This window comes from Centrocercus urophasianus, unplaced genomic scaffold, assembly GCF_019232065.1.
Source record: "Centrocercus urophasianus isolate 14NV4802_14NV808 unplaced genomic scaffold, USGS_Curo_1.0 seq_15, whole genome shotgun sequence".
NCBI lineage: Eukaryota > Metazoa > Chordata > Aves > Galliformes > Phasianidae > Centrocercus > Centrocercus urophasianus.
Window position 1 is genome coordinate 11,504,292 of NW_024884697.1, and position 27,194 is coordinate 11,531,485.

Genomic DNA, 27,194 nt, shown 5'->3' on the forward strand with positions numbered 1-27,194 from the left:
CCTTTGATCCACTCTGCTGGCACAGATTGGTGACTTCACTTTCTATTCAGTCTTAGTGTTAGTGGCACTCAAGGTCCTTTGTTTTGTGATTGTCTCTGTGGCATTTGTTTCTCTGGTTGCTAATCCAGTGCTATCTGCAAGGAGAATGGCCTTCCCACATGTTGACATCAGCCCATTTGACAGTTTTCCTTCCAGTTACCTCTACAAAAGCAGTGCATGGAAGATTTGCAGCAGTGTAGTTCATCTCCTAAATAATAACAAGGGAGGGGCATTTTCTTTTCATGCCTCACGTGAGTAGGATTTATTCATTCACAAAGCAACTTTCTTCTCCTAGTATTATCCTAGTCTTTCATCTAAAACCTATGGATTTAGTTCTAGTTTTATGTGAGCATAGCAGAGAGAAAAAATAGCCTCATTAAATTTAGTGTAGCATTTTCAAGGATGTTTTTGAGTTCTAGCAGGAAACAGCTCTTGGGCATCTGTAGTGTGGCTCATGTGGTCACTCTGTACTTACTGACAAAAGAAGACAGGATACTAAGCTAAAAGATGCTCTAAGGTGCAAAAATCTTTTACTGCAATTGCACTTCTCCCTTTCCCCTTGTACTCCCAGCTTGAGACTGACCCTGTGGGCTCCACAGCAACAGGCATGAACAACACTTCCCACGTGAGACAGGACAGAGGACAAGAGCAGTGTCCCCACAAAAGTGCCCCACGTGCACCCCGCCTGTCACAGCCCTGCCCCAGTACAGCCCCAGTTGTGCCTCCAGAAAGCATGGTGTGTGGCTGGAGAGGAGCTACAGGGAACATCTTTCTGCATTCACCAAAACTAGCTGCAACCTGGCATTAACACTGAAAAAGACTCTCAGAATGGAGCAGACTTGACAACAGGCCATCTGGTTTGAATTGCCTAAAAATCATAGAATAGTTTAAGATGTAACGGACCTTTAAAGGTCACCTAGCTCATCACCTGTGCAATGATGAGAGACACCTACATATAGATCAGGGTGCTCAGTGCCCCATCCAGCCAGATCTTGAATACCTCCAAAGATGGAGCATCCACCACCTCTCTGGGCCACCTGTTCCAGTGCCTCACCAGCCTTAGTGTAAAAACTTTTCCTTATATCCAGTCTAATGATAGTAATGATAGATGATTTTAAATTATGTTCCACTTATTAACTATTTCCCATTCCTACTCAGTTTAGGGTAAACTCAGAACAAAGATACATTAATTGCTTTTTTCACAGAATATCTTTTTTTGCTGGTGTTACAGCTGTAGTTCATTTACAGACTCTACCAAATAGGCCACATCATACTGGCAGACTCATTTCTGGAAAACTTACTGAAGATACAGCTGTATCAATTGAGTCTTGAATATTGTCTGCATTTTTAAAATTTGTTTGTTTGTTTATTCCCAGCTGAACAAAGCCTCTTGCATGGTGTCATCATGATTGTGAGATGGGCACAGCCTTGGGTGCAGTCCCAAGCTTCCCTGTGCAGGCCAACATGACTACGACTTGCCCAAGGCACAGCGACGTGACACTGATAATGTTTTGGTAGTTTGCTTTCACAACTTTTTTGTTTTCAGGAACCCACAGGAATTCAAAATTGTTTTAATCAAATCAAACTTTTCCAAAAGGTTCCAACACTGTTGCTGTCCCATGGGCAAATATGTCCCATCTGAGAGTCAGAGATCTGGCTGTAAAACTATTGTGAGGACATTTTCATTATCTACATCATCCCTGCTCCAAATTGGCACTGAATGCTAAAGAGTCATCCACAAAACCAGGTTAACTGAGAAAGGGCATGAGTTACTTAAAACCTGGAAGAAATTGCAGGGGCTAATTGCTAACATGCCTATAATTGATTACAGTTAATTGTGAAACAAAAGATAGAGAGTTGGCAAAACAAAGGCAACATTAATTCCGATAGCAGTCATTGATTATGGCAGCAAACATTAGACACTGAAATAAAAAGTGGCTAGCTGAGGAACTGTAAAGAAACGGAACCTGTGAATATGAGCTCCCAAAACAACATAGAACTGTCAGGCAGTTATGAAAATAACTTTTGTAATGTTTATCACCATGACCACTAGACACCTTGAAAAGGACCTAAACAGAAATTAAATAAGCCACCTTCAGCTGATGGCACACCAAGTGCTACTACTCAATAAATGAATGATAACATAATCCCTAGAGATCAATGGAAAGAAGCCAAGAATTCCTAAATGAGATTTTCACTCCTCCTTAGCAGAAATCAGAAGAAAGATCATAGCAGGTTAATTATAATTTAGCAAACTTCTTTGAGAAACCTGGCATAAGGAACTGAGCCAGAAGGAGAAACATTTAATAGATAAGACAATTATATTAAAAAATCCAATTATCACAATTAGCTAGTTAGACTGATTGGTTTATTATGAAATTTTCAGCACAGAGCTGCATTTTCAAGGGAGGTGGATGTGAGACTACGTAGGAGTGCTGAAAATTATTTGATGAGTTAGATATTTGTAATGAGGTTAACAACACATGATTACACAGCTTTGCACACTGGGTTATTCTACTGGGACTAATCCAGTTCTCATGACAGCAGTGGCAGTTTGATCAAACCCTTACAAGAGAAGCTGTACTTATACTCTTCCTTTCAATTAAGAACAACAAAAAAATCCATCCCAACGGAATTAGACCTGGTGAGCAACAATGGAAAACAAATCTGTGATTATAACCCATAATCATACATCTGATCGTAAAGATCTCTTTTTATGTTACAATTGCTATCAATTTGCAGAAATCTTTTTCTTGATGTATTACTTTTTTGTGTAACGCATTCAAGTCACACAAGAGAGTTCTCCTGCAGGCTAACAGGGCACTTTCTAAATGCTGGAAGGGTTGCTTTTTCACTATTTTTCGTTCTTTGTTCTCAGAGTGACTCCTGAAAGCTAACCATTCTTGATGCCTCATCCAGAACATGACAGAACAAATGAAAGTTGAGTTTGCTGAGAAAGAACTGTGTCTTAAAACAGAACATGCATAATATTAATAATAGTATTAATTTGTGCACTTCTCAGCATGCTGACAATTTGCTTCTTTCCATTACATTTGGTGTTTCTTGGATATGCAATGTTACTCTCCATTTCCTTGAATTCCTTTGTTTTTTACCTGCAGAGCACAGCTGTGCTATTTAATGCACTTTTCATACTGCACTTTGCTGTGCCTCAGAGCTTTCTGCTACCTTCCTTTTCCTTATAACACCATCCTGTTCCATTAAAACTGACATTACCACATGCCTTCTCAGCATCATGTCCCTTACTGATACCTTGTTGAAGTATAGTGAGGAGCCAGATGAGATGACCCCACAGCCTTCTTCAGGCTTTACAATCTCTCCTCCAATAATTTCTTGCCACTCTGTCTTCAGGACATCTGGGTTTTCAAAATCAGACATGACAGTTGAAGGAAGGGGATTTTCAGGCTGACACTCTGTACCCCGAAACCCTGAGTCACACCTGGAAGAAAGCATAAGCATAACAAGTTTTAAAGATCTTATCTGGTACTCACAATTAGTTAAGACCTTTTAAAATTATATGTAAAAAAATCATTCAGGAATTGGAATTTTGGATGCTAAAAACAAGCTGGGTTACCCAGATAACTGGAAATAAGCTATATTTTACTTTAAAAATAATGCAGTGTCCAGAAAGTTTAAAGCTGGCAGGCAGCACTCTGCCTTTGGTATTGCAGTAACTCTGAAGCCTGCAAAGCAGCTCTGAGCTGGTTCTTCGTGTCTTTCTGCCCCAGCAAAACAGCTCCAGCCCTGTGCTAGGGCCTCCTGAGCAGAAAGTCAGAGAGTCACCAGGACACCTGCAGCAGGGCATCCCCATGATACTGAGACTCCCTTCACTGCCTGCATCTCCCAAGGGTATAGGCTCTTGGGTGTTGGAACAACCAGCTTTTAATAATGCTTTAATGGCTTAGCCCTCATAGGTGTATGTTTTGTTTTTATAATCTAAAAAGAAGAAAAACAGTAAAAAAACAAACAAAAAACCCACAAAATAACAGAATAACAGAATACTTAAGTACCAAGATAGCAGTAACTTGTCAAATAGGCAAATGCTGTCTACCTGCAAACACCATGGTCGCACCAGCCATGCCCACTGCACATGTTGGGACACTGCTGTCCGATGTAGATGTTGTCTAAGGCCCATTCATCCGGTGCTGTGTAGTAGCACTGACTCCAGCGGAAACGTGTGGCACTGGACCTTAAAAGCAATAACAGTGCTTTAATGTGGATGCTTTACAATACTGCAGGCAAAAAATGCAACTATAAAAAGTCAAATTGGTATTGCAGTCATTGCTCAGCCTGTAAAAACTAACACAACCAAAGACAGAGTCTTACAAGTGAACTTTCTGTATGATGTTTCTTACTGCACAGGGTTACAGAAAAGACTTGGCTGTTAATAATGACATTTCCGTGGAAGACTACAGAGATGCTGTAGAAACTTCATGCTTAATGGCCACACTGATATAAGACATATCTATCAATGAATACTATCAGATTTTTATTAAGTGCCATCCTGTGAGGGTGTAAGGTTGCAAAACAAGAAAGTTGGATCAAGAGTGTGACCTTGACTTTCATATTTTTGGATGGTTAATAGGGTATAATGCATGCAAAAAGGTTTCATATGATATTTATTCAAAAAATAATCTTTGAAATTAAACTTCTTGCAACTAAGCATTTCTCTTCTTTGAATAGTGACCATTTCCATTCAAAAAGTTGAGAGTTTTTTATAGGATACAGACAATGATACTAAACTAGATTATGCTAGTGACATTATGGTGACATTACAGTCATCACTTTTTGAAAAAGACTGTCACCAGCAAGCCTTCTCAAGCTTTACTGACAACTGGTACAATGTGACGCCAACCAGCTGGTGGGATGGGATGGGTAGAATCTTGTCCACGCTCATACAGATGTGGCTGGGAGATTGAGATAAGATATTGCATATGAAGTGAAGCAAAAATGGGAAATCGTTGTGATGGAGTACAAGGAGCTGTGCTGGTTGCATGGTAGATCTGGGGAAAGAAAGGGATGGCTGAGGCAATGTGGGAAGTGAAGCTTTGTTATATTGTTACAAAGACGATAGATAGGGAAAGCAAAGCTGACAGCAGCAAAAAAAAATTCAGACACTACCTGGGGCTTTGTCTGGCCACAGGCTGACAGGGAAGGCAAAGGAGGAGCAGCAGGAAATTTCTACAAGAAGCAGGAGATTCTTTCCAAGCAAGTGTCTAAGCCACATGGCTATGATATGACAGCATGAGATACAATGCGCTAATTCTAACTTAAGAAAAAGACCCTTCCTCACTTTCTGGAAATCATATAGGGTAAGGTGTTAAGATGAACATAATAAAGGTGGCTGAGTCACCTGCTCATATGAAGAGGAAGAATGAATATGGGAGGCTTGGGTAGCTAAAATGGACAGTATGGCACAGCAGTTACCCAGCCAGTTACACACTAGAAGCATACAAAGATCAAATTAATCTACGCTTGGATAATTTTTTAGAATTCAAATGTATGAACTTCTTTAAAAAACAAAAACCAAGGCTGCCCAAGGGCTTGATGTTCAATTGCAATGACCTTTGTTTTCTTTTTTCAGTACCTGTTTGATATTGTAAGCACTGTAAGTATTTTTACAGCTTTTTACAAATTCTACATTTTATATTTCATTATAGAGCTCATCTGGGGGCAGATCTACAGATTAAATACTCCCTCAGGATACAATGCCTTGATGGGTTACATTACTAGAGCTATGAATTATTCATTTAAAGTGCACAATTTCAGCAATCTGCCCACTAAGGACTTTCTAAGCATGCAATAGACACAACATCCAGTAAATACTGACCAGTTATTTTCTGAGTACTCTGAAGTCAGCACGTTGCCTTAATGGTGTTGCTCATGTTCACTACAGTGCATCAACAGTGCATTTACCCAGAGAGTGGTGAGGTACTGGAACAGGCTGCCCAGATTGGTTGTGGATGCCCTGTCCTTGGAGGTGTTCAAGGCCAGGTTGGATGGGGCCCTGGGCAGCCTGGTTTAGCATTAAACGTGGAGGTTGGTGGCCCTGCATGTGGCAGGGGGGTTGGAGATTCATGATCCTTGAGGTCCCTTCCAACCCTGGCCATTCTGTGATTCTGTGATTCTGTGAACAGTGCCTCAGGGAGCACTGCACAAACTGTGCTCTGGAGAGCTGTGGTAGTGGGTATTAAATCTGATGTGCACTGAGGAAAAGAGCAATACTGAAAGCAAGTAAAGGCTTTTATGCATACAAATAAAAAAAAAAGACCTTCCAGCAGGAAAAAAAAATAGCATCATGTTGTCTGTGACAGGAATGGGAGCTGTGGCTTCCTTGTTTTTTTGTTGGGGGCCATGTGTGGGCAGAGGTGTGCAACCCTATAGGCCCAGAAGTACCTACACAGAGGTATAGAGTAGCATAGAGGTAATTAGGACATCAAGCAAAGAGACGTCTCCCCCAGAAAGAACTTCACCACCACACATCCCTAACCCCCAGAACACAGGGTGGTGGTGGAGGCCTGGCTGAAGGTGAGGCCTGTGGGCTGAGGTTTCCATTGCAAAAGCAATGCTTCTGGAAAGCCAGTCCTTGCTGCTTGTGAGAGCTTTCCAACACTGCTCTGCATTGCAAAGGAACAACAGCTTAAGAGGATTATGCTGTTAAAAATGGTAATCAACCATTTAAAAATACCATGTTAATTAAGGAAAAAAAAAATAAGAAGCTGAACGTCAGCTTCATTCTCAGTTTTCTGAACTGTCACTGTTTGGATAGACATCTACTCAAATGGGAAGCATGTATCAGGGAGTTATAAAATAATTTCCTTACAAGCAAAATAAACCTCTCCAATACTTCAACAAGAGTTGCAGTTGATGATCTTTAAGGGTCTCTTCCAACTCACATGATTCTGTGATTCTCTACTTCCTCCCAGCTTTTTCTACAAGGTTAAAATACTACTGGAAGGTTCTTTGGCCTTCTGATGACACCATATCTAAATCAGACTGATGTCAAATGGAAGTCACTGCTGCTGCCTGTAATTTTACATGAGCAAAAGGAAATGGTGGTGAGTCCCAGATGTCTTGCAAGTGAAATGAAGCTTATAATTTTTTTTTCAGATATGTGATTTAAATAAAATCATTGCCTTCTCTCCTGATATTAAAAAAATGAAAAATTTAACACAAATTTGTGGTTGATACAATTACATTTGCTACCTTCTGAGTTACCATAATTACATTTACCCAATTATCCTGAAACTCTCATTCAGTCATTAGGTGTTGATTTGTTTATGAAGTCAGCAACTGACAGCTGCTTGTATCTCATTAAAGCCTGTTCATATGTAAATGTCTTCCATAAAACTGAAATTAATTTTCATCAGTGTTAGAAATATTCAGTTCAAGTACAATACAATTTCAGTGAGCAGGTGCATACATTTCATTTCTCCAACAAAACTCTCACAGTTGCAGCAGATTTCCTTCTGCACCAAATTTTGGATAACACGACTACCATGTAAACTCGTGTGTGCCAGATGCTGAACATCTACAAACACACAAAAATACCAGCACACCCAGAAAGTTTTACAACAGAACTAGTATCTGTTACAAGCAAATTTCTGGTACACAGTAACAAAGCCTGATGCTTCCAATGCACCAAAGCTGCAAACTCTCAGTAAAAAGATGTGCATGCAACAATGAGACCTCAGCTGTATTGGAGCTGTGTAAGAGTGTGAGGGCATACTGAGGCCACCAACTGTCACACTGGGACTATTAAGAACTCAAGTCCAGGTCCATGTTTGGCAGCACTTCTGCGCTGCTTTTTCTGGCCATCATCTATGTTTTGCAAGTTGGTGCTTGCAGTGAGCAGGAAGGGAACAGAAGGTGGTGAGAGGCAGTTCTGAAGCCATGTGCCAGAGGGAATCTGATTGTCATATGTCCACCAGCAAACCTGAGGCAGAGACCTGCCCAGTGTTTGTTACTGTATATGTGGTATACAGTAGATTAAAAAATGCAAAAAATTCTCCTTCCAGTCAGAACCCAAGGACTGATCAAACCTTGCTGATGACAGTGAGAGGAAGAGAGGCTGAGATCAGATTGTGAATCAGATTACTTCTGGTGGGGGTTATTCTTCCTCCTTACCCTAACTACTCAGTAGCACAGCAGCACAGCACAGTCATACTGAAAATGTGCTTTATGAAATCCGAAGTGATGATCACTGGTAATTTGTACCTTAATTACAAACAAAACTCTGATAACAGATGGGAATCCTTTCAGATAAAAGAAAAGTATGAAATATTTATGATTTGTGCACAGTATAAAATGGTAACCTGGTTATTATTTCACCATAATTTTTCCCCACAGTCTCCTAAATTAAAATGGAATTATTTGTTTCTGTCAACTCATTCGCTGAGGAAAATTACTAGATCTTAAAGAATAAAAGCTCCACAACACCAGTATTAGCCTCAATTATAAAATGTATAATAATAACCTTGAGTATTTAAATTAAATTTAAAATAACAGCGTACTTTGGAATAGATCCTAAAAAATTCTAGACACTTTTAAAAACTTCTAAGTGCCTCCATGATCCACAGATTCTACAGCTGATGCTACAGATCAGCATGTAAGATTTATAATTATAGGCTAATGCACACCATTTGGTATTATCTGACTTGACATGCTTTAAAGATTCAATTTTTGTCCCTGATGGTTTGTCTGTAATTATGAAATTCTGCAAATTGGCTATACTGAAAGAATAGTAAGTATTTTGGAGGCAGGTAATATTGCTTGTTATGCTGAGGCTATGGACTGTGCAGAAAAAAATGGTGACAGAAGGAAAACACAAAGACAACTTAATCTGTGCAAGTTCTCATTGTAGCTGCTGTTAGGTAGAACAGAAGCAAGAAGTAGAGCATAGGAATAATAATAATAATGCAGGAAATGAGTGAAGATTAGCAAGATCTACAACTACCTTCTAGTTGTACATTATAGTAAAGCTTTTAAAATAAATAACAGAAGAAATAACTTAGTTAAATTATAATGTTAGGGTGGGCAAAAAAAGGTTTTATTACAGTAAGGTGAATAGGATTCTTTTTTTAAAAAGCTATTTTTGAAGACATGCTATAAAAATAAACAAAAGGTAAAAAATTCCCAGAAATGAATAATTAGTAATTGTTTATGCAAGGTTTTGGTCTGGAGATGTAAACAATAAGGAATGTTAAAAATAAAAATTAACAATATAAATAAACACTTCCTCCAGTGACCCATTTAAAGAGAAGCCACTATTTTTGAAAGGATCTGAATTTTATTAGAAGTCACAATATACATTAAAAACAATCCTTAACAATAGTTTCTAGTGACTTCAGCAGCATTTCATTCCAAGGACATGAGGAAGGCATTTTATGTTAAACACCAGTGACTTGAGTTTGCCCCTATATCACCCATTGTCTTCAGAATGATCTACATGGGACTTCATCTTTGTAGCAGTGTAAAAGCAGACAAAGCAGATGAACTATCTGTACCCTCTCCTCCACTCCCCTCCTCTCCCCTCCAGAAAGAAAGAAAGAAAGAAAGAAAGAAAGAAAGAAAGAAAGAAAGAAAGAGAGGGAGGCTCACCAAGTTTTCTGTGGTAAAAGGACAGTGATTCTCCTCCACTGAGTAAATTCGCTGGAATGGTAAATACTTGCTGAGGTAAACTCCTGGCAGCTCGGCATACTTGGAAGACATTCCTTGAAATAACACATTTCAAAACCAGGATAAAGTTGAGGCAGAGTTAGGAACAAACATGATGTTTAAACATTCATTGAACCGGAAGCTTCTGAACCTGAATCTGGGTCCAGATGTCAGAGTGAAAACCCCACAAGTAGAAAAACCCTGGGATGCTCCAGAGAAATTTCTCAAAAAACTAGCAACGGACAATTTAGGATAGAATGAACTCATATGACCCTTTTAGAGAACGATGCTTCATGTTAGTGTCTAGCAATCTATTTTTCTCCATGAGGGTGTCTGGTTCATTTTTATATTATTCTCACCCTAGCACCTAGCATCAGCAGTGGATAAGGTCTACAAATGTACAATGAAATAAGTCTACACAGCTGACCTCCCTACCACTACACCAGTCATGTTAGAGATCTACATGCAAAGCCTCAACTGGGAACAACAGTCTTTCTCTCTGCAGTGGGAGCAATAGGGACCAATAGTTGCCCAAGAGCATCAGTTTTAGGCACCCAGCTGAAGTCCACTAAAACTGCATCTAAATGTCCTTACCATCTGCAGGTGTAAACCGATAGCAAGTGATGCAATTTTGCTCCTTCTGCTTTTATGATCTTGAATCTTTAATTCAAGACTCCCAGAGAGGTCTGTTCCCAAAATCCTCTTTCTTCTTTTCAGAAAATCTGATCACTGCCACATCTTTTTATTTTTTTTTTTTATTGTAATGAATATGACACAGTCCATTAAACCACTTTCTAGAGCTGTTCTTCCCTTGTGACTCTATTTTTCTTCAATATTCCATTTACTTTTTTATATATTACCAGAGTAGCACCCCAGATTTTTGTAGTTTGGCTTTGATGAAGTATTAGTAAAGCATTTAAGCTTGTGTGTAATTTTTCTGGCTACCCATTTGGGGAATCCATTCTACCACTACTGTCTCAGTATAGCTGCTTCCAGATCATCTCCAGCTCTCCCACAGTCTTCTCTGCTGGACTCATACCCATGAAGTGTGTCAGACACAAGGGACTTTCACTCTTCTGTGCATTATACTTTGCTATGAAACTAATAACAAAGCAATGATACTCTATGGTAGTTAAAACAGTTGGGAATATTTATATAGTGAAATATAAGGAAGAGCAGAATATATTATTATTTCACAAAAAAATCTGTTGCTCAAGTATCTTAGAATGTTAAAAGAAGATTTGATATCTTATTCTGTTTTTTATTGATGTTGTTTTTTTCCCAGTAGATTTTCTAAAGGATTAGTTTCCTTTCCAGCCATTTTCAAACATATTTTGTTGAGTCATCTCCCATAAAAGATCTTAGAAAATAGGATCTGATCAGTGTGTGTGAAGCAAAGAAGGCTTTTGAACATCTCAATTAGTGTTTTGTGTATTGGCCAGATTACATCCTTGAAGCATACTACAAATAGTCTTCTTTTTACTGCTGAATCACAGCAAATTGGATGGTATCAGGAAAATGATTTGGCTGCAAGGCCTTCTTTCTGAATTCAGTTCCACTGAGACAGGAAAGGAGCACTAAAATCTCAAGGCAACTGATCTTTCATTGATGACAAAGTAAATCCCCAAACATCTATCACTGTGAACTATTCCTAGATACCATGATGATGCCTGCTAGATTTAAAAAACATGAAAATCATTTGAAATACAGTATTTATAGCTTTCCTCTTAATTCTGTATAAGGAAAAAAAAACATTACTTTGAGCTGTAAAGCTCAAAATTTCAGTTATTGACATTTCTCTACTTTGCACTCCAAAGTAAACATGGCAAAACAATACGAAGCAGGAAATGGTTTCATTAGTCATAAAAGATGTTGGACTGTACGTTCAAATGCCTTTGTGAACATCTATGTTCAGGCACTGAACAGGCACTGAAAAGGCATCGAAAGCAGTTCCCTGACACTCTCTGAACCTGGTCAGAGGTAGCTGAAAGATGTTTGTTAGTTCACACTGAAGTCAGAAAAACTCCAGCTTCCCATCTAAGATGCAAGACAAAAGCACAAATTACAGCCAAATGTGCTATTCATGTTTGTGCTGAGACAGAGCTACGCCACACAGGGAAATAGTGCTGAACACTGCTATTTGCACTTCACCTGAGAAGGGGAAAACCATTGGTCATTACTGCTCTGGACTATGTTTGAACCAGGGATGGGAGATGAAAGGCTCTACATTACAATCCCCAGAAGGAATGTGCTTTCCATTTATGAAACATCTGAGCACAGGGGCAGAAATAATTTCTATCCATTTAAATTCCAAGAAACAGTAAATGCGTTTTACTTTGAAAAACAAAGCAACAGCTCAGGAAAGATCTATGGCTCTGTCTAGCACAACAATTCTTTTTCCAGACCTGGTCCACTCCTGTCAGAATTTTGTTTCAGACTTTCAGGTACTTTCTTCCAAATATCATGAATAATAGTTTAGGTACTTCTGTTAGTCATTTTTACTGAACTCCAACTGAAGGCTTTTTTATAGAAAAGGGAATGAGGGAACCATCTTCCTTTGTCCTATGCCATAAGTATATTTCAGATGAATAATATAATAATAATAAGCAGTGTTTATGGAAGACAAAGGTCCACGCTCCCAACCTCACCTCCTGAACAAGATGCCACGTGAGGCCGTGATTGGTGGAGTACTCCAGTTTCACCTGGTTGTCCATATGAGGAGTAAACTTCTGGCCACAGCCCATTACCAGGTTGAACTGTATCATATATGAAGCTCCAATCTGCATAGACTGGGTCTCCACGTAGCGCATGCTAGAAGTTAACTTCGAATCTCCTGTAAAACTGAGAGATGTAAGGAAAGAATAAGGATTCATCTTCAAAGTAAGTCAGGAGGGAATATTATGAATGGTTATGTATTAAATAGTGTTACCACTTTCTTTGTTCTGTCGATTAGCACGTGGGATATGACAATGCACAGAAGGCTCTTTCTGTTGGTACTTCTGTAAATTACCAGGAAGGCCTTGATGTATCCCAGAGTATGAAACACTGAATTATTCTGTTAGTTCTTACTCTACGCTCTTTGTATGAAGGATCAAGTTAAAATCAACCAAAGGATAACATACAGAGAAAACCCTACAACAAAGCCAAAGCTCATTCCCCAGGAGCATTCGTTACCTAAAGTCATGTTGCAGTAACAACTGTAATTTCATTCAAACACTGGACAGTAGAGATACACTGAATTAGGTTAAAATATTCTTATTAACTAGACTTTTCAGTTAGCTGATTTTTCAACTGATTCCATTTGCAATGCCTTTACTGACTTTTGACTGCTTCTGATTTAATTTTATTTTCAGCTTCTTGTCTGTGGGATATAAGAGCTGTAACACATTATCCAGTGGACTGGGGATAATTATTAATACTGCTTGAAATACACCAGGCTTCATCTATGATACAAGGTATCCAGTTATCACATTCAAGGTAACACAATATATAGTTTAAAATTATAAGGTAATTTCAAATTAAATGCAGGGTTGCTTTTTAAATTTGTTTTAAACGTATCATTGAAAAGGGAAAAAAAAAAAATCAAATGCAAGAGATGTAGAAAGAGATGTAAAGAGAAAGTAATAATGGCATAAACTTTGAATCCTGCAGACTATCCTACAAGACAGAATGTTCAGAAGGAATGAGAACAGCCTCCCTTCCTCACTTAGAGATGTTCAAGTAGTATCTTCAGAAGTACTGTAGTCTTTTCAGCTTCAGCATTTTCCAAGCCCTTTCTTAAATGTAAACAGTTTGGGATAGAGATCACATCTTTTAAAGACAACCCCTGCAAAACATTATGCAACAATAAAGGGATACATATTGTGTGGAGAAGATGAAGACAATAACCTAATTAAGGAACACCCTTATAGTTGAGTGAACTACAGTTTAACACTTGAAAAGAGAAACTCCTGAACTATCAGTACTGCACAGTAAAACTTACTGGCTTTCACCTCTGTAAGATTTAAGTTCTTAAAGGTGTCAGTGTAAAGACAGGATTAGAAACCAGTTACACAGCACTTCTTTGAAGTAAATTCACCGACCAACTCTTTTTTCCTATAGACCCCTATCTAGAGAGAACAGTTTAAATTAAAATAAAAATATTGAAATAATTGAAGCTGACTTGCTATTAATTTCTGCAATGCAGTTTGGAACTTCATGGCTGATGTGGGAAATCAAAGTTCTACAAAAGCCAGTACAACAACCACACTCTTTGGGTATCAGTCAGCTGCATGCAGTATAGTTAGCTGAAAGTTACGTATCACAGTGATTTGGATAATGATTTAACACTGCAGTTCTGCAAACAACGCAACTATGTTTAGGTAATGCATAAATTACCTAAAGCTCAACAAACAGAATGAAAAAGTTGAAAAAAAACAGTTTGATAAGAAGATTGTTTAGAAGCTGTCTTCCCCAAAGTGATTTAAGTGAAGGAGTAATACTCAGCCTAGGTAAAAAGAATTAAAGCTTTTAGATTGTCTTTGCCACCACAAAAAACTCCCTCAATTCAATAACACTGACATAAAATTAGGCAAAAAAATCAATTAAAAATGTATCTTTCCTTTTCTAGTGGCAATTCCAATTATGATTTGTGCCTTCTTAGTTCAGCAATCATTTTAATGCAATAATTTAGCCACTGGATATTGTACACAGTACATTCAGTGAGCATTACTTTAAAGTCAAAACAGTTCTTGAAAATAAATATTAAATAAATGTGAAAAAGAATGCTAATGAGGAGATGAAGACAATCTCTGATACTCCACACGGAGCTCTTTTCAGGGGAGGAAATCACATTATGTGTTCACAAAGGCCCTTATCATCCGCAAATTGCCTCCAGCTGAACAAAGATAGCATTAAAGGTGGGTCCTCCACCTTACTTGCCATTTCTTTGCTCTCCAGCTCTTCTGTGTATGTGGTTGGAGTAGGTTTTTCTGCTGGAATACCAAATGTAGGAGTCATACAGCTGGAATACATTTCTGGATTTTGTACAAGACAGAATAACGTCCCTGGCATTGCAATAATTAGCCAAAAAAGAAAACAAACAAACAAAAAAAACCCAAAACAAACAAACAAAAAAAACCCACCTTCAGGAATTGAGAATGCAGAGGCCACATTTTTGTATAAATATGTAGTTGTGAGTTGTTTTCTAGCTTGTATATAATTAGACCTGTGGAGGAGCAGGAACACAATACCCACAGGTACCCTCAGAACAATCGCTCTCCCTCCAAGCACTGCCAACTAATTGGTACTTCTGGGAATGATATCACAGCGAATGTCAGCCAGTCTGCACTTCTCCAAACTGCTCTGGGATTCCCAGAGTTACCACATCTTCACGGCCGGTACTTTCAGGAATACTGAAAAGCCACATGGATGCAGTTGATTTTGTAAAGCTGCACTAACAGAAGACACTGACGTGCCAGCCAAACGCTCATGCTGGCCCCAGCTCTGCTTGCATCAAAGGCAGAAGTTTTTGTCTTTTTATGTCACATCATACCTATTTCATTAGATAATTCCTAAATGTATTAATGCATTTTAATTGAGTTAATTACCTGAAAGAAAAATCCTGCATGTTTCAGAATAGTAATTAAACTAAAAGACAAGCTATCAAGCTGCACAGACTGTTGTATTGCTCCACAATGGTAGTTTACTTTGACAGTCTTTTCTCCTGACAGCTCAGGGGTAATAGGACACTCTCATCTGTTACATGAAGTTCAATCATAATGCCATAGTCTGACTGAAGACTGTTTGTTTTATTTATATGATGCACTTTCATTTGGGTTAAAACACGGCCTGTGTATGAATATTTTGGAGAGGTGATGAATTATTGTACGCCATTAATTACTTCATTTTAAGTGTGTTCTTCAGGCTTTCAGAACACACATTACACTTGCAGTTAGAACCAAAGTCAAACCAAATGTTGACAATAAGAATCAAATCAAGTGACTGTTTCAGTTATAATCAATCATTATGAAACAATTAAAAATCACCCTTGCTCAGAACACATACTTATCAACAAATCCCTCTTTCTGAAGGAAACCAGATACTGGAAAGAACAATCTCCCTCTTCAAAACTTTTCCCCAATTTTAAGCATAAATATTTCAGATTTACAGATTCTGAGGCAGAAATGAAGACCTAGCAGAAAATTAAAGGCAATCCAGCAAAAATAGGCCTTGGGATGACACCCCGTAAAATGATTTATAGTGTATTTACCATAGTCCAACTAATGAAAAAGCAGTTGTCAGAGTTCTCAAGAGGATGGTGTCAGTGCTACTGCAAACTCTTCTCATATAGTCATGAGTTAGAAAATGAGAACCAAATGGACTCACAGCTGGGAAAAGCCAACAATAATTAATTTAACTAGAATCCATTTGTAGTGATTTTGTATAAGTTCAAATATTTCCCTTGAGAGAAACAAGGTCAGTGAAGGATAGAGTTCATGTCTTCCAGTGATAATGAGAAATACTTATACATACGTAGAAAGGGAATATTACATATGCATCACTTCTTTATTTGATGCATGGAAAGTTAAATGTTACCACTTATAACTGAGCACTTCAAATCCTAGCCAATACACGGCATAGAGATTTTAGCTTAGTGCTTATTTTTCTAAGTCTGTTTGAGAGCCAGAGGAGGAAAACAGGAACTTCTGCTGTCTTAAATAACCTGCCACCCAATAATAAACCAGTCTTAGAAAAACAAGGGGAAAACTATGTCATTAAAATGCTTCCATTTCAACTTGTTGATGAAGAAGATGTAAACAGTTTGAGCCCTAACATGTTGTTTCATGTTAATAAGCAGAGTACCTTCCTCGTCCTTATTAAAGTGCTTAATGGTGCTTCTACTGTCTCATTATCACTGCCAGAATGAGTTCTGTGTTGTTACTACTGTTAAACCAACTCCTTTTAGTTTGACAGATGATCAGAAAGTCAAATCAGATTACTCAGAGGTACTTGTTAATAAAATTCCAACGGTGTTTCTCTCAGTGTCCATGGGGATGCTAAAATTATTTATATTATTTATATTTGTTAGAGGATTTCTGTAATTACTGTGATTGAGGTTTCTCCAAATAAATATACCTGTGCCAATTAAAACTATACTGGATTTACATGTTGGTCAGACTAGCAAAAAACTCCTAGTCAAAACACAGAAGTTAAACTGACTTTACCTAGTATTAATTCCTAATGCTACACTAATGTACTCCAGATTATTTTTTTTTTAAACGGGTTCATGATTTAGTAAAAAATCTTTTTTTTAAACAGGTCTTACATAATTTTCTTTTCTATTTTTTTCAGCTTTTTCTCTTTTCTCACTGTTAAAGGAACATACCAATTCCTTTGGGGCAAATGATGTTTTCTTGCTTTTTTATTTCTAAATAAACAGCACATTTTTGGATATTGCTGCAATATGCAGAATCATATAATCATTAAGATTGGAAAAGACCTGTAAGATTATCATGTCCAACCATCCACCTACATCAACGTTGCCCACTAAACCATGTTCCTTAGTACCACATCTCCATGCTTCTTTAACTCCTCCAGGGTGACTCCACCACCTCCCTGGGCAACCTGTGCCAATGCCTCATCACTCTTTCCAAGTAGAAATTTTTCTTAATATCCAACCTGAACCTCCTCTAGCACAACTTGAAAACATTCCCCCTTGTCCTACTGCTGTTAATAGGGAGAAGAGGCTGACTCCTACCTCACCACAACCTCCTTTCAGGCAGCTGTAGTGGGCAGTAAGGTTTCTTGAGCCTCTTCTTTTCCATAATGAACAACCCCAGATTCCTCAGCCATTTCCCATCAGACCTGTGTTCCAGCCCCCTCACCAGCTATGTTGCCCTTTTCTGAACACATTCCAGGGCCTTGATGTTTTTCTTGTGGTAATATGTGATAAAGCTGACCACAGTATAAGTGACAATGGATATAACAGGCAAAATGACTGCTAACGGCTAGCGCCATTCTACCAACCTTATGCTGCCTTTCCTGCCATATAAGCAGATACGAACGCACATAAAAAATATTCAGCATCTGTACCCTACAATCTCGATACTTACATTAATCCAACTGGATTTAAATGATGATTATAGAAATTTTACAGATTGTTTCTATTTGGAGATTCTTTAATATTTTATGGGGATAGAATGCTACATTTACAGTTCCCATCAAACCTAACTCTCTGTGCAATAATGTGTAAAAACTTACTTCTAATTGCAATGAGATCAGTGACTGTTGTTTTGTCCATAATGTGATGGTGAAATACAATTACTCTGAATAGCTACCAAAATGATTCACAAGTAACAATCATTTAGTTCTTAGTAGGACAAACAGATAAAGAAAACAAAATTAGAACAGAATTAGCTCTCACCAAAGAGTCCAGTCATGGCCACAGTAAGGCTGAACATTTCCCAGGTAGAATCCCAGAGACTGTGTGACCTCAACTAGGTTGGTGAAGTCCAGGCTAATGCTATTGAAAAGCACAGAGGTCATAACAATTTCATCGATTGCCCACACATCTTCACCCTGAGAAGAGTGATACGGTTGCCACCATCTGAACTGAATGCCAATCTGTCTTGCATCTTCTGGCAGCTCCACTGAAATTATTCTGAAAAATGAAACAAAATCATTGTTGAAAGTCTCGCTATTGGCAATAATTCCATGGGGCTATATTTTTTTGGTTATTTATTAATAACCCTAAATGTCATAGGTTAAATGAAGTCCATAAATACCTTACTTTCTACTGGTATAGTGACAGGGACAGGGGGATCATTAGTTCTCTTGGTAGGCAATGATGATAGTGAGCCATGTGAAAAAGCCACAGAAGAAAATTTATAAAAATGATGTAAATTTTGCTTCTACAGCAGAACTCTGTTCAATCTTTAAAGCTGATTTTCCTTGCTGGAAGAAACCCAGCTGCAGGTCAGGGGCTTAGACTGACAAAGGAATGTTCATCTAACCAAGATTTATAAATTCTGCCTCTACCCTCTCAGACACAGTAGATTTTATCTTGGTCTGAGGAAATGCATCTTTACATCTGTGCTTGTTTCTGCACAGCACTGATGTCATGCCTGTGTTTTTCTTGCCTTAGAAGAACCCATCTCTATAAATTGTCACTTTTAAGTGGAAAAGTTTCATCTTGTTGGCAGTGTGATCTTATGTAGTTTTTATGGCACACGCATTTCATCTGTGGTTAAGACACACTTACTGGATGTGAGGGACAGGCTCTCCTGGTATGCAAGGCCACCCAATTTTTCATGGCACCTATGTCAACAAACCTATAATTGACAAACTGCAAAGAAAACTAAGAGTAGTATCTGATTTCCAGGAGCAATTATCATACACAGCAGCAGGGAGCATACATTAATTGCTACAGCAATGACACTTTCTTGAAAGCTCCATAAATCACCAGGGCCAGACTGCCCCATGCAATGCACGTGAGCTGTAAAACACAAGAGCAAGAGGGACATTTGTCTCCATCACTGTACAATTACATGCTGGCAAAAGGAGTATTGGCAAACTCATCATGTAGCTGATATTTTTCCTTCTCTTTTAGAGGAAATGTGAGTAAAATGACTGATCAGGTAAGCTGGAAAAATCATTTTATTCTTTAAAACCAAGGGTTTTTTTTTCCAGATTTAGGGCATCCTAAGCCGCTTGTTGTAATGCAATATTCTGCACCTATGAAAGTCTTGTCTCTTCAGCACTCTTAGTGCAAAATCACACTCTTAAAATGGCTTCCTAAAATGGCCTTCTAAAGAGTAAAAGTATGGTACTCCTGTGTAATGTCACATTGATTTTAAATAGAAATATGTTAAGCAATTAGTAAGAAAAATTAAATGGCTCGGTTAATCAAGTGGGAAGGGCTCAAGGAGTCCTGACTGGCACTTGTAGGAGCTGCTTCCTGCTGTCCATAGGCTGAAGTGCCAAGGGACAACCAGAGAAGATGCTGCCATGCCTGCATGGCAATGAACCAGCAGGGCACAAGCTTAGTGAGTGGCAGATGAGTTTATTTTGCCACTCAAATAAACAGATGCTTGAACTATTTCATGCCATTCTAAGAGAAAGACTAAATCCTAATCCTCTCCAGTATGTGAATAATCCACAAGGCTAACCTTTTTTTCTGTCAAGAATTGCATAATAAGCAGCAACTCTACAACTTCGTGGCCAATTTTTAAAGGCACCATTGACTGTAAATTGCTACCGATACTGAAAGGAGCTGGTGGTTTTGCCTTTCATTGGCCAGTAGGGCAAATCTGAGGAAACTGGCACCCTGGCAAGAACACTGCATCCAACACGTGCCAGGAGGCAGCTGGCACTCACATGAGCTAATGCTCTCTTATAAACTTGAACACATTTCTGTATCTGTGGCTGTCACTGATGCTTGCAACTTTCTTTTCACTCTTAAGCTCTCATAAACTCTCCCGTGTGGACACTAATTCTTACTGACAGTAATTTACAGAAAATCCTAAATGGACATACACCACTGATACACCCATTGGACTTTAAAATATTTAACGCATGTTAAAACAATTTTCTCATCCCAGGGGATTAAAGGAACAATTTAAAAACACTGGTACAAACCACCATATTTGGTACATATGTTAGTATGCAGAACCTGACTGCATCTCCAGTTATAACAGCTTCTCCTGTCTGACTTTGATTTGTTGGAGACAGATGGAGAGGGAGGGGGATCCTTGCTAATGACTATTCTGCTGCAGAGAAGAAAAGTGTTCTTACTAACATTACCAGCTACCATTAGATTTCCTAAAAACCAGCTGGGAGACCTTTGCTCTGATCTTATTCTTTCAAGCTATGCGCATACCTAATATTGAAAAGCCACCGCTGTTCTACTGAGAAGAAAAATGCAGCTGTCAAATGTTAGCAGATTAAATGCACCTTTTCAGCAGAACATTAAATGTGTAATTATTTTTTGTGTGACTGAAGATTAATTAAATTTCTGGATACAGATTGATTGCCAAACTTCGTAGCAGTTCATTTATGTTACCAAAAATGCTGATATTTTTAGACAACATAATACAAAATGGTGAAGTGTTCTTCATGTTCTTCATCATAATTATTGCCAGTGTTACCTCTGCATTTGTATGTCTGCCATTTTTCTGTATATCCCATAGCAAAACCTTTCTAATCTGCATATGTTGTGCTTAGCTCTCTGCCTTGTGAGAACAAAATAAATTCTTTCACACTTAACAGCAAAGAGGAAAAGAAGTGCCTTGCACTAGTAGAATTTACTACACTGATATCTTAAACACCATTAAAATCAGTCATTAGAATGTGTATTTTCCTTTTTGTTATAAAAAATTAATAGCGCTATATATTAAAAACCTTTAGGGAAATAAAGGTCTTACAGTTATAATCTTCAAACTACAAATTGGAAACAGGGCCATATAAAATATATATGTGATGACAATAAAAGATGGGGAAAAGATATCTGAAGGTTTATGAGTGTTTCATATGATCTTTCCTTCAGAAACACTTAAAACTTCAGAAAATAAAGCCTACATATACTACAGTTTTACCAAACACAGTCATTCTTCTCAGATTTTTGAGTACTTCTTATTGATCCTGAGAAATGTATGTAACGTTAGAAGGTTGATTTTTTTGTTTGGTTTTTCCATTACGATATTCTTAAAAAATATTTTGTAACAGATTTATTAACAAAATGAAGATAGCTCACGCATGGTACAAAGCTATCTTTCGGCAGAAGCAGAGTGGTGGGGAGAGCCCTGTGATGCCATTCTTGGTTCTGCCTTTTGTTTGTCCACTCACAGAGCATCTTCTTTCATTGATATGTATTGGCTTTACTGCTGAGGGTGGCTGCTTCCAGATTAGGGCAGGCTTGAGCAGAGCCAGTCTGGGCAGTTCTGGTCATGTAATACAGTTATGCTTATAGAAACTCCTAATTTTGCATGTGATTTATGAAACCTTTTGCAATGTCTCACAAATGTAACAGTAGAGAAAATATTCTTCACTCTATTTTCCACACATTTCCCTCTAATCTGGTGCCATGTACAGGTGCTGCTAGATGAGCTGAACCCTTTGTTTGGCTTTATGATTTGCACAATACCCAGAAACAGCCACCATCAGCTCCTCCCAGAGCCCTGTACCCAACCCCCAGCACAGGCTCTGTCATACAATTTCTTTCCTAAACAGAGCAGGAGCAACTTCCATGCTGACCCAGAGAGACCCTCATGACCAGATTTCATCTCAGCTGTCCTATGATGCCTGTAAACTCCTAATCCCAGAGGATGACATAGTGAAGGTATCTATGGCTTCAAAGCTACAAATAATTTATGTTAATTTTACTTTACAAGTGGATGCTTACATGGGATGAGACACATCCCTATTTCCCACAAGTAAATTTCTTCCCCCTCATCCCTCACTGCTTGTTCTGCCACGTCACCTGAGACTTGGCTGCTGCCAAATCCATGCATTCCATTTTTGTAGAATCAGACAAAAATCAGTAGTGCTCAGAACAGTGGCACATATTTAGGCAAAATAGTAACTTCCAGTATGCAATAAAAGTTTGTCACTCCACTCCTGCACCATGTGCCCACACTGGGGCAGATATCTTCACTCAGCACTGCAGCAACTACCTTGACCAGCATTAACTGCATGCAGATAACACCCTTCATCACATTCATATGTATACCTTGGCTCATGGTAGTTCAGATATGAGTAGTGTTCCAGGAGTTTCCATGTAATGCCATTGTCATAGGAGTAGTGCAGCAGCACTCCTTCCCCAGGCTGGTCAGGAGCTTTGCAGGTGCTCAGCACAGACTTGCTTCCCAGGCGTAATGTGAACTGCAGGAACCTGCAGCAGAATTACACATGTATTTGAGGATAACATTTACATGGTGTTTTTCTTTTTTGGTTGTTGTTCCTAACTAGCTCATTTATGATCGTTCTCAATTTAGACAAATTTTGATAAATATCATTTATGCGCCTTTGTGAGTGGATTTTGTTTTTACTATCAAGTAATGCAGTGTGGCACATACATTCTAAAAATGCCAATCAGTAAAGCGTTTAATTATTTATTAGGCACTGAAGAAGAAGGAGAGATAGTGAATGGATCTAATCAGCTGCCACAAGCTGTCAAATAAACACATCCTTATAAATAATTAATTAGCACTTGGCTTTGACACTCAAGTTTGATATTAACATTTAATATTTTCCAGCCTCACTGTACAATAACTTCCCTCCAGTCTATTTTGGGCTCTGTTGTTTACAAAGCAGGGAATGAAGATAGGCTGTACAGCTATGAACTCAGAATTAAACTATGGCACTGCGAGTGTTTTAAAAAACTTTTCCTCCTGCTAAATGATCACCTTAATAAGACACAAGGCTATTTCTGAAAGGGGGAGAGTTCCTCTCACAGCACAATTCCCCTATTTCCATACCTCACAGTGCTGCCCTTTTGCTCTCACCTGGACTGGGAACTGTCAAGGAAGGCAGTGATGAGCTGCCGTCTTCCATCCTTGTTGAACACCAGGGCCTTGCCACTGGCCAGAACCCCACAGCCAAAGCTGACCTCGGCTCCACGGATGGAGTAGAAGTTGTGGTAGGAAGAGAGGCGGGAGCTGGCAAAGCTCTCTGAGATGAACATTGGGAAGGTCTGCGACGCTGTCTCACACGCAGGCCCTGAAAAGCCAGGGTCACATCTGGGGGTGAAGGAGATCCAATGGTGTAGTTAATGCCTTCTTCTTGGACCCATCTTCTCTTAGAGTTGGTTAGCAGCCCGGTATGTGCTTGAAATCTCTCAAGAACAGATGATACCATGCCTACAAAGTCCCTCTCAAATCTGAGGACCAAGAGCTTCTCTAGACCTTATTTAGTAAGCCAACACCTTTCTTCTAACTAGCACTGATATTTCTATTTAAAAAAACAAAGTTTTGAACACCAACCACTCAAAATCTACATATAATTTGCAATATACAAATGTTTCTATTCATTTTTAGACCAAAAATACTCCAGGCATAATTTACAATTGTTCACGTGTCAAATGATTTTATCTGTAGCATGTCAGATGTGATTACCAGCTGCTGTGCAATATAACAGAAGGCCCTGTGGGTCACACTCTCTGCAACACCTAAAAATAGTGACATCATAATTTGGAAAACATTTCTTGATTTTACTTTTCAGCTGAAACAGTTTTAAAAAAGCCATACTTCCGGGAAAGAACAACGGAGTGCTGACTTTCTGTCCTTGAGGTCTGTTTGGCTATACGATATTACATAGATTCTTCTCTGAAATTTAATATAGAAATGATACAGCCCCAAATCACCTCTAAGAAACTGAGATTTCAATGGGCTCTGTAGCACAGTTTAAGGTGAAGTGGAACTTAGATTCTTTCCCAAAAGAAAATTATAAAAAAAAAATTATTAAATATGCTGCTGTTTAGAAAGATTGATCTGTAGCACTCAAGTGACTTTAATGTGTTCTGCGAGGTATCTTATTTTATACTCAGTCATCTCAAAAAGTAAGAGCTTAGATGGAAATCAACTTTCAGATCTTCAAGTGAACTATGTGACAAAAATTGAACACAAGTATTGAATTATAACTCTTACTTGCAGCCATTTCTAGTGCACTGTCCTCGGCCTGAGCAGAATTTGAGGCAAGATGGACCAATATAAACTGCAGAGAAAAGAAATAAGTCAAATGAAGGGTTATGTTATGTGATAAATTGAATGTAATGAATACAACAAAGTATTGTCATATAGGTATTGCATTTATCTGAATCTCACTAACTGAAAGAGGTCTACAAAAGAACAAAGTGCATTTAATTGTACCTTTCTGTAGAACCAAGTAATGGGTAAAGTCTGTCTGTGGCTTGAGGCCCTAGTGATCTAAATCAAGTACCTGATTTTTCTAGGATTGTTGAAACATATGATGAGCTGCTGTGTATTGACCATTTTCTTGCCTTCCTTTAACTTTATTTTAGACATGTAGTCCAGTGTATGTATTAGTATATTCCACTAGTACGCTCATCAATTTTTTTAAATGTGCTACTGCTTCTTTCAGTGAAACTAACTCATTTAACTCATTGCATTTATTGGAATTAGAATCTGCCCTGATGTGTCTTAAGTAACAAGGAAATATCATGCACAAATGCAATACAATTCCAAATAGTATGCACTCAGAAATATTTCAGATTTGTTTTTTATTTCATCTTCCCCTAATGACTCCTAATCAACAGTATTGATATCTTCTGAATCACATATGGGATGGAAAGATTTGCAAATCTCAGTATAATCTGCATCTCATTACAAAGAAATGCATTAATCTGAGTATAGCCCAAAACAAGAACTTAGCATCAATGCTCTTTCAACAGAATGTGATAAACAAGCCTTAGACTAGTGTTACCCTTCCTGCTGAATAATGAGCACTGGAGTTACCTTCTTGCACTGTGACTTTTGGAACATCACCCAAATAACGACCAATTTGAAATAATCTTTAACAAATAATATTTATTCCACTGCCCAGAGATTTTGTGGATGCCCCATCCCAGGACGTTCAAGGCCAGGTTGGATGGGGCTCTGGGCAGCCTCGTCTAGTATTAAATATGGAGGTTGGTGGCCCTGCCTGCGGGTTGCAGCTTAATGATCCTTGAGGTCCCTTCCAATCCAAGCCATTCTATGATTCTATGATAGTAATGTGTCAGTACACCTTGGCAGACACTCTGTAAATCCCCTTTAGTCATTCCTTGTAACTAACTCCCTATCAGGCTTCATTCAATTTCTAGATTTTCTCACTTTTCAGTGTGCAAAAATTCTGCTCTGTTTGATTTATTTGTCTCCTTTGAGGGGGTGGTAAAAGTAGAAGAGTTAAAGATGTAATTATGTCTTTTACTATAAAAAAAGCTTTATGAAAACTGGCAGTTTTTCAGAGTTTCTAAAAGATGGCCAGCTTCCAGATTGCATTTAAAACTTAATTCACAGAAGAAACAGTTGTGAAGCTAAAAGTCAGAGTGCAGAATCCTTGACATTTTTAGTCTCTCTTCAAGAATTTCAGTGGCTTGCCAATATTTATAAAGTCTTTTTCTACAATGCATTCTAAAGCTTCAGTTACACCAGTATCTACCAAAAGAGGAATGCAAAACCTCAGGAAGGCATTCATCATTAACACTTCATTCCCTTAAAGTAGTTCTACATCTCAATCAAAATCTGGAGCAAGCACACTGTAGGCAGATGGTTAGTAAAAAGGCCTCTGTGATGCTGCACAGTTGAGCATGCAGCACTCTTTGCCAGAGCTCTTACTATTTGGTTTTATAAGCAGAAGTAGTGCAGATATATGAACTGTACACTAATATTCAAAATCTTGCTTGGTTCTGTTGCAAAGAAGTGAAATTCTTGGATTTTATCTTGCTCTTGTTTCAGTAAACTTTCGTAAATTTCTCCACCAGTTACATTCTACATTTTGTTAGGTAGCAACTCAACTCTGCAGATGGTCAGACACTTTCTTACATATACATATAAATACTTTCCCCTTCTTTTTTATTTTCGTCTTGATGCAAATCATCTTGTCTAAAGCATTAATACTTCAACCAAAATGGCAAGACAGTGCCACACGCCATCAATGTGATTAAGAGAGTCATTACTTTTGGTGAAAAACTTTCATTTGTGGCATTGCACTTTTCAGGCAGCTTCAAGCATTTTCTTATCAAAACTAGGCATTAATCTATTTTAAGAATTTTGCAAAATGTAATGATATTTACTATTGCCAGGCTCTGCATCAAATTAGGAATCACTACAAAATTTCACAAGCCTACTGTGCATCACTGGAAATCTTTATTACATACTTAACTATGTAATACTTCATATATCTAACAAAATAAATTCTGAATGTTGTTTACATAGTCCCAAAACATTTGAGGCTAAGGAGCAAGCTAAAAACTTTGCACCTGCTCACACTTAATCCTTTCCTTCTTACTTATTTCTATTTTTAATACAATTTATGTATTTTATCATGTGTTCCTATTTATCTGTGCTTTAATTTTTTCCTATATTATCCTCTACAGTAAGTTTTATAATTATATGAATAACTATAAGCTCCTCTCAGTTCTTTACACCCATTTAAAAAAGAGGTAGGAGAAAAATCATTTCCTAAAGAAGACATAATCCCTGTAACAGATGGCCCTTCCCCCTTAAGACATTGTAAGCAATGTAAGTTTTGTCAATACTCTGGTAGCAGCACTGCTTTATGAAGGTCTTCTATATCCAGAAGGAAAAAATATGTCTCTTATGCTGTAACTGCTACTTAGGCTAGCACAGTATGTGTCCTTAATAGTACAGTGTAGTACCTATGTATGTCATTTGGCCTAAATATTAAGTGCTTGCCACCAAAACATTTTCCTGGAAAGCATTCAATTAAAGTAATAATAATAATAAAGAATAATAAAGAATAATAAAGAATAATAAAGAATAATA

General features: G+C 38.1%; 1 protein-coding gene across 2 annotated transcripts in view; it reads right to left on the reverse strand.

The window, feature by feature from the left end:
• Window positions 1-27,194, reverse strand: part of RELN (reelin) — a 269,232-nt gene that overhangs the window by 65,782 nt on the left and 176,256 nt on the right. For both annotated transcript variants that reach the window (XM_042815609.1, XM_042815611.1), the window contains exons 17-24: window positions 24,336-24,402; window positions 23,196-23,429; window positions 22,421-22,582; window positions 18,119-18,355; window positions 12,363-12,555; window positions 9,658-9,770; window positions 4,109-4,246; window positions 3,310-3,496 (exon numbers count right to left, since the gene is read on the reverse strand). In XM_042815609.1, coding sequence (XP_042671543.1) covers window positions 3,310-3,496; window positions 4,109-4,246; window positions 9,658-9,770; window positions 12,363-12,555; window positions 18,119-18,355; window positions 22,421-22,582; window positions 23,196-23,429; window positions 24,336-24,402 — 1,331 coding nt within the window. The remainder of the gene's footprint in view (window positions 1-3,309; window positions 3,497-4,108; window positions 4,247-9,657; window positions 9,771-12,362; window positions 12,556-18,118; window positions 18,356-22,420; window positions 22,583-23,195; window positions 23,430-24,335; window positions 24,403-27,194) is intronic.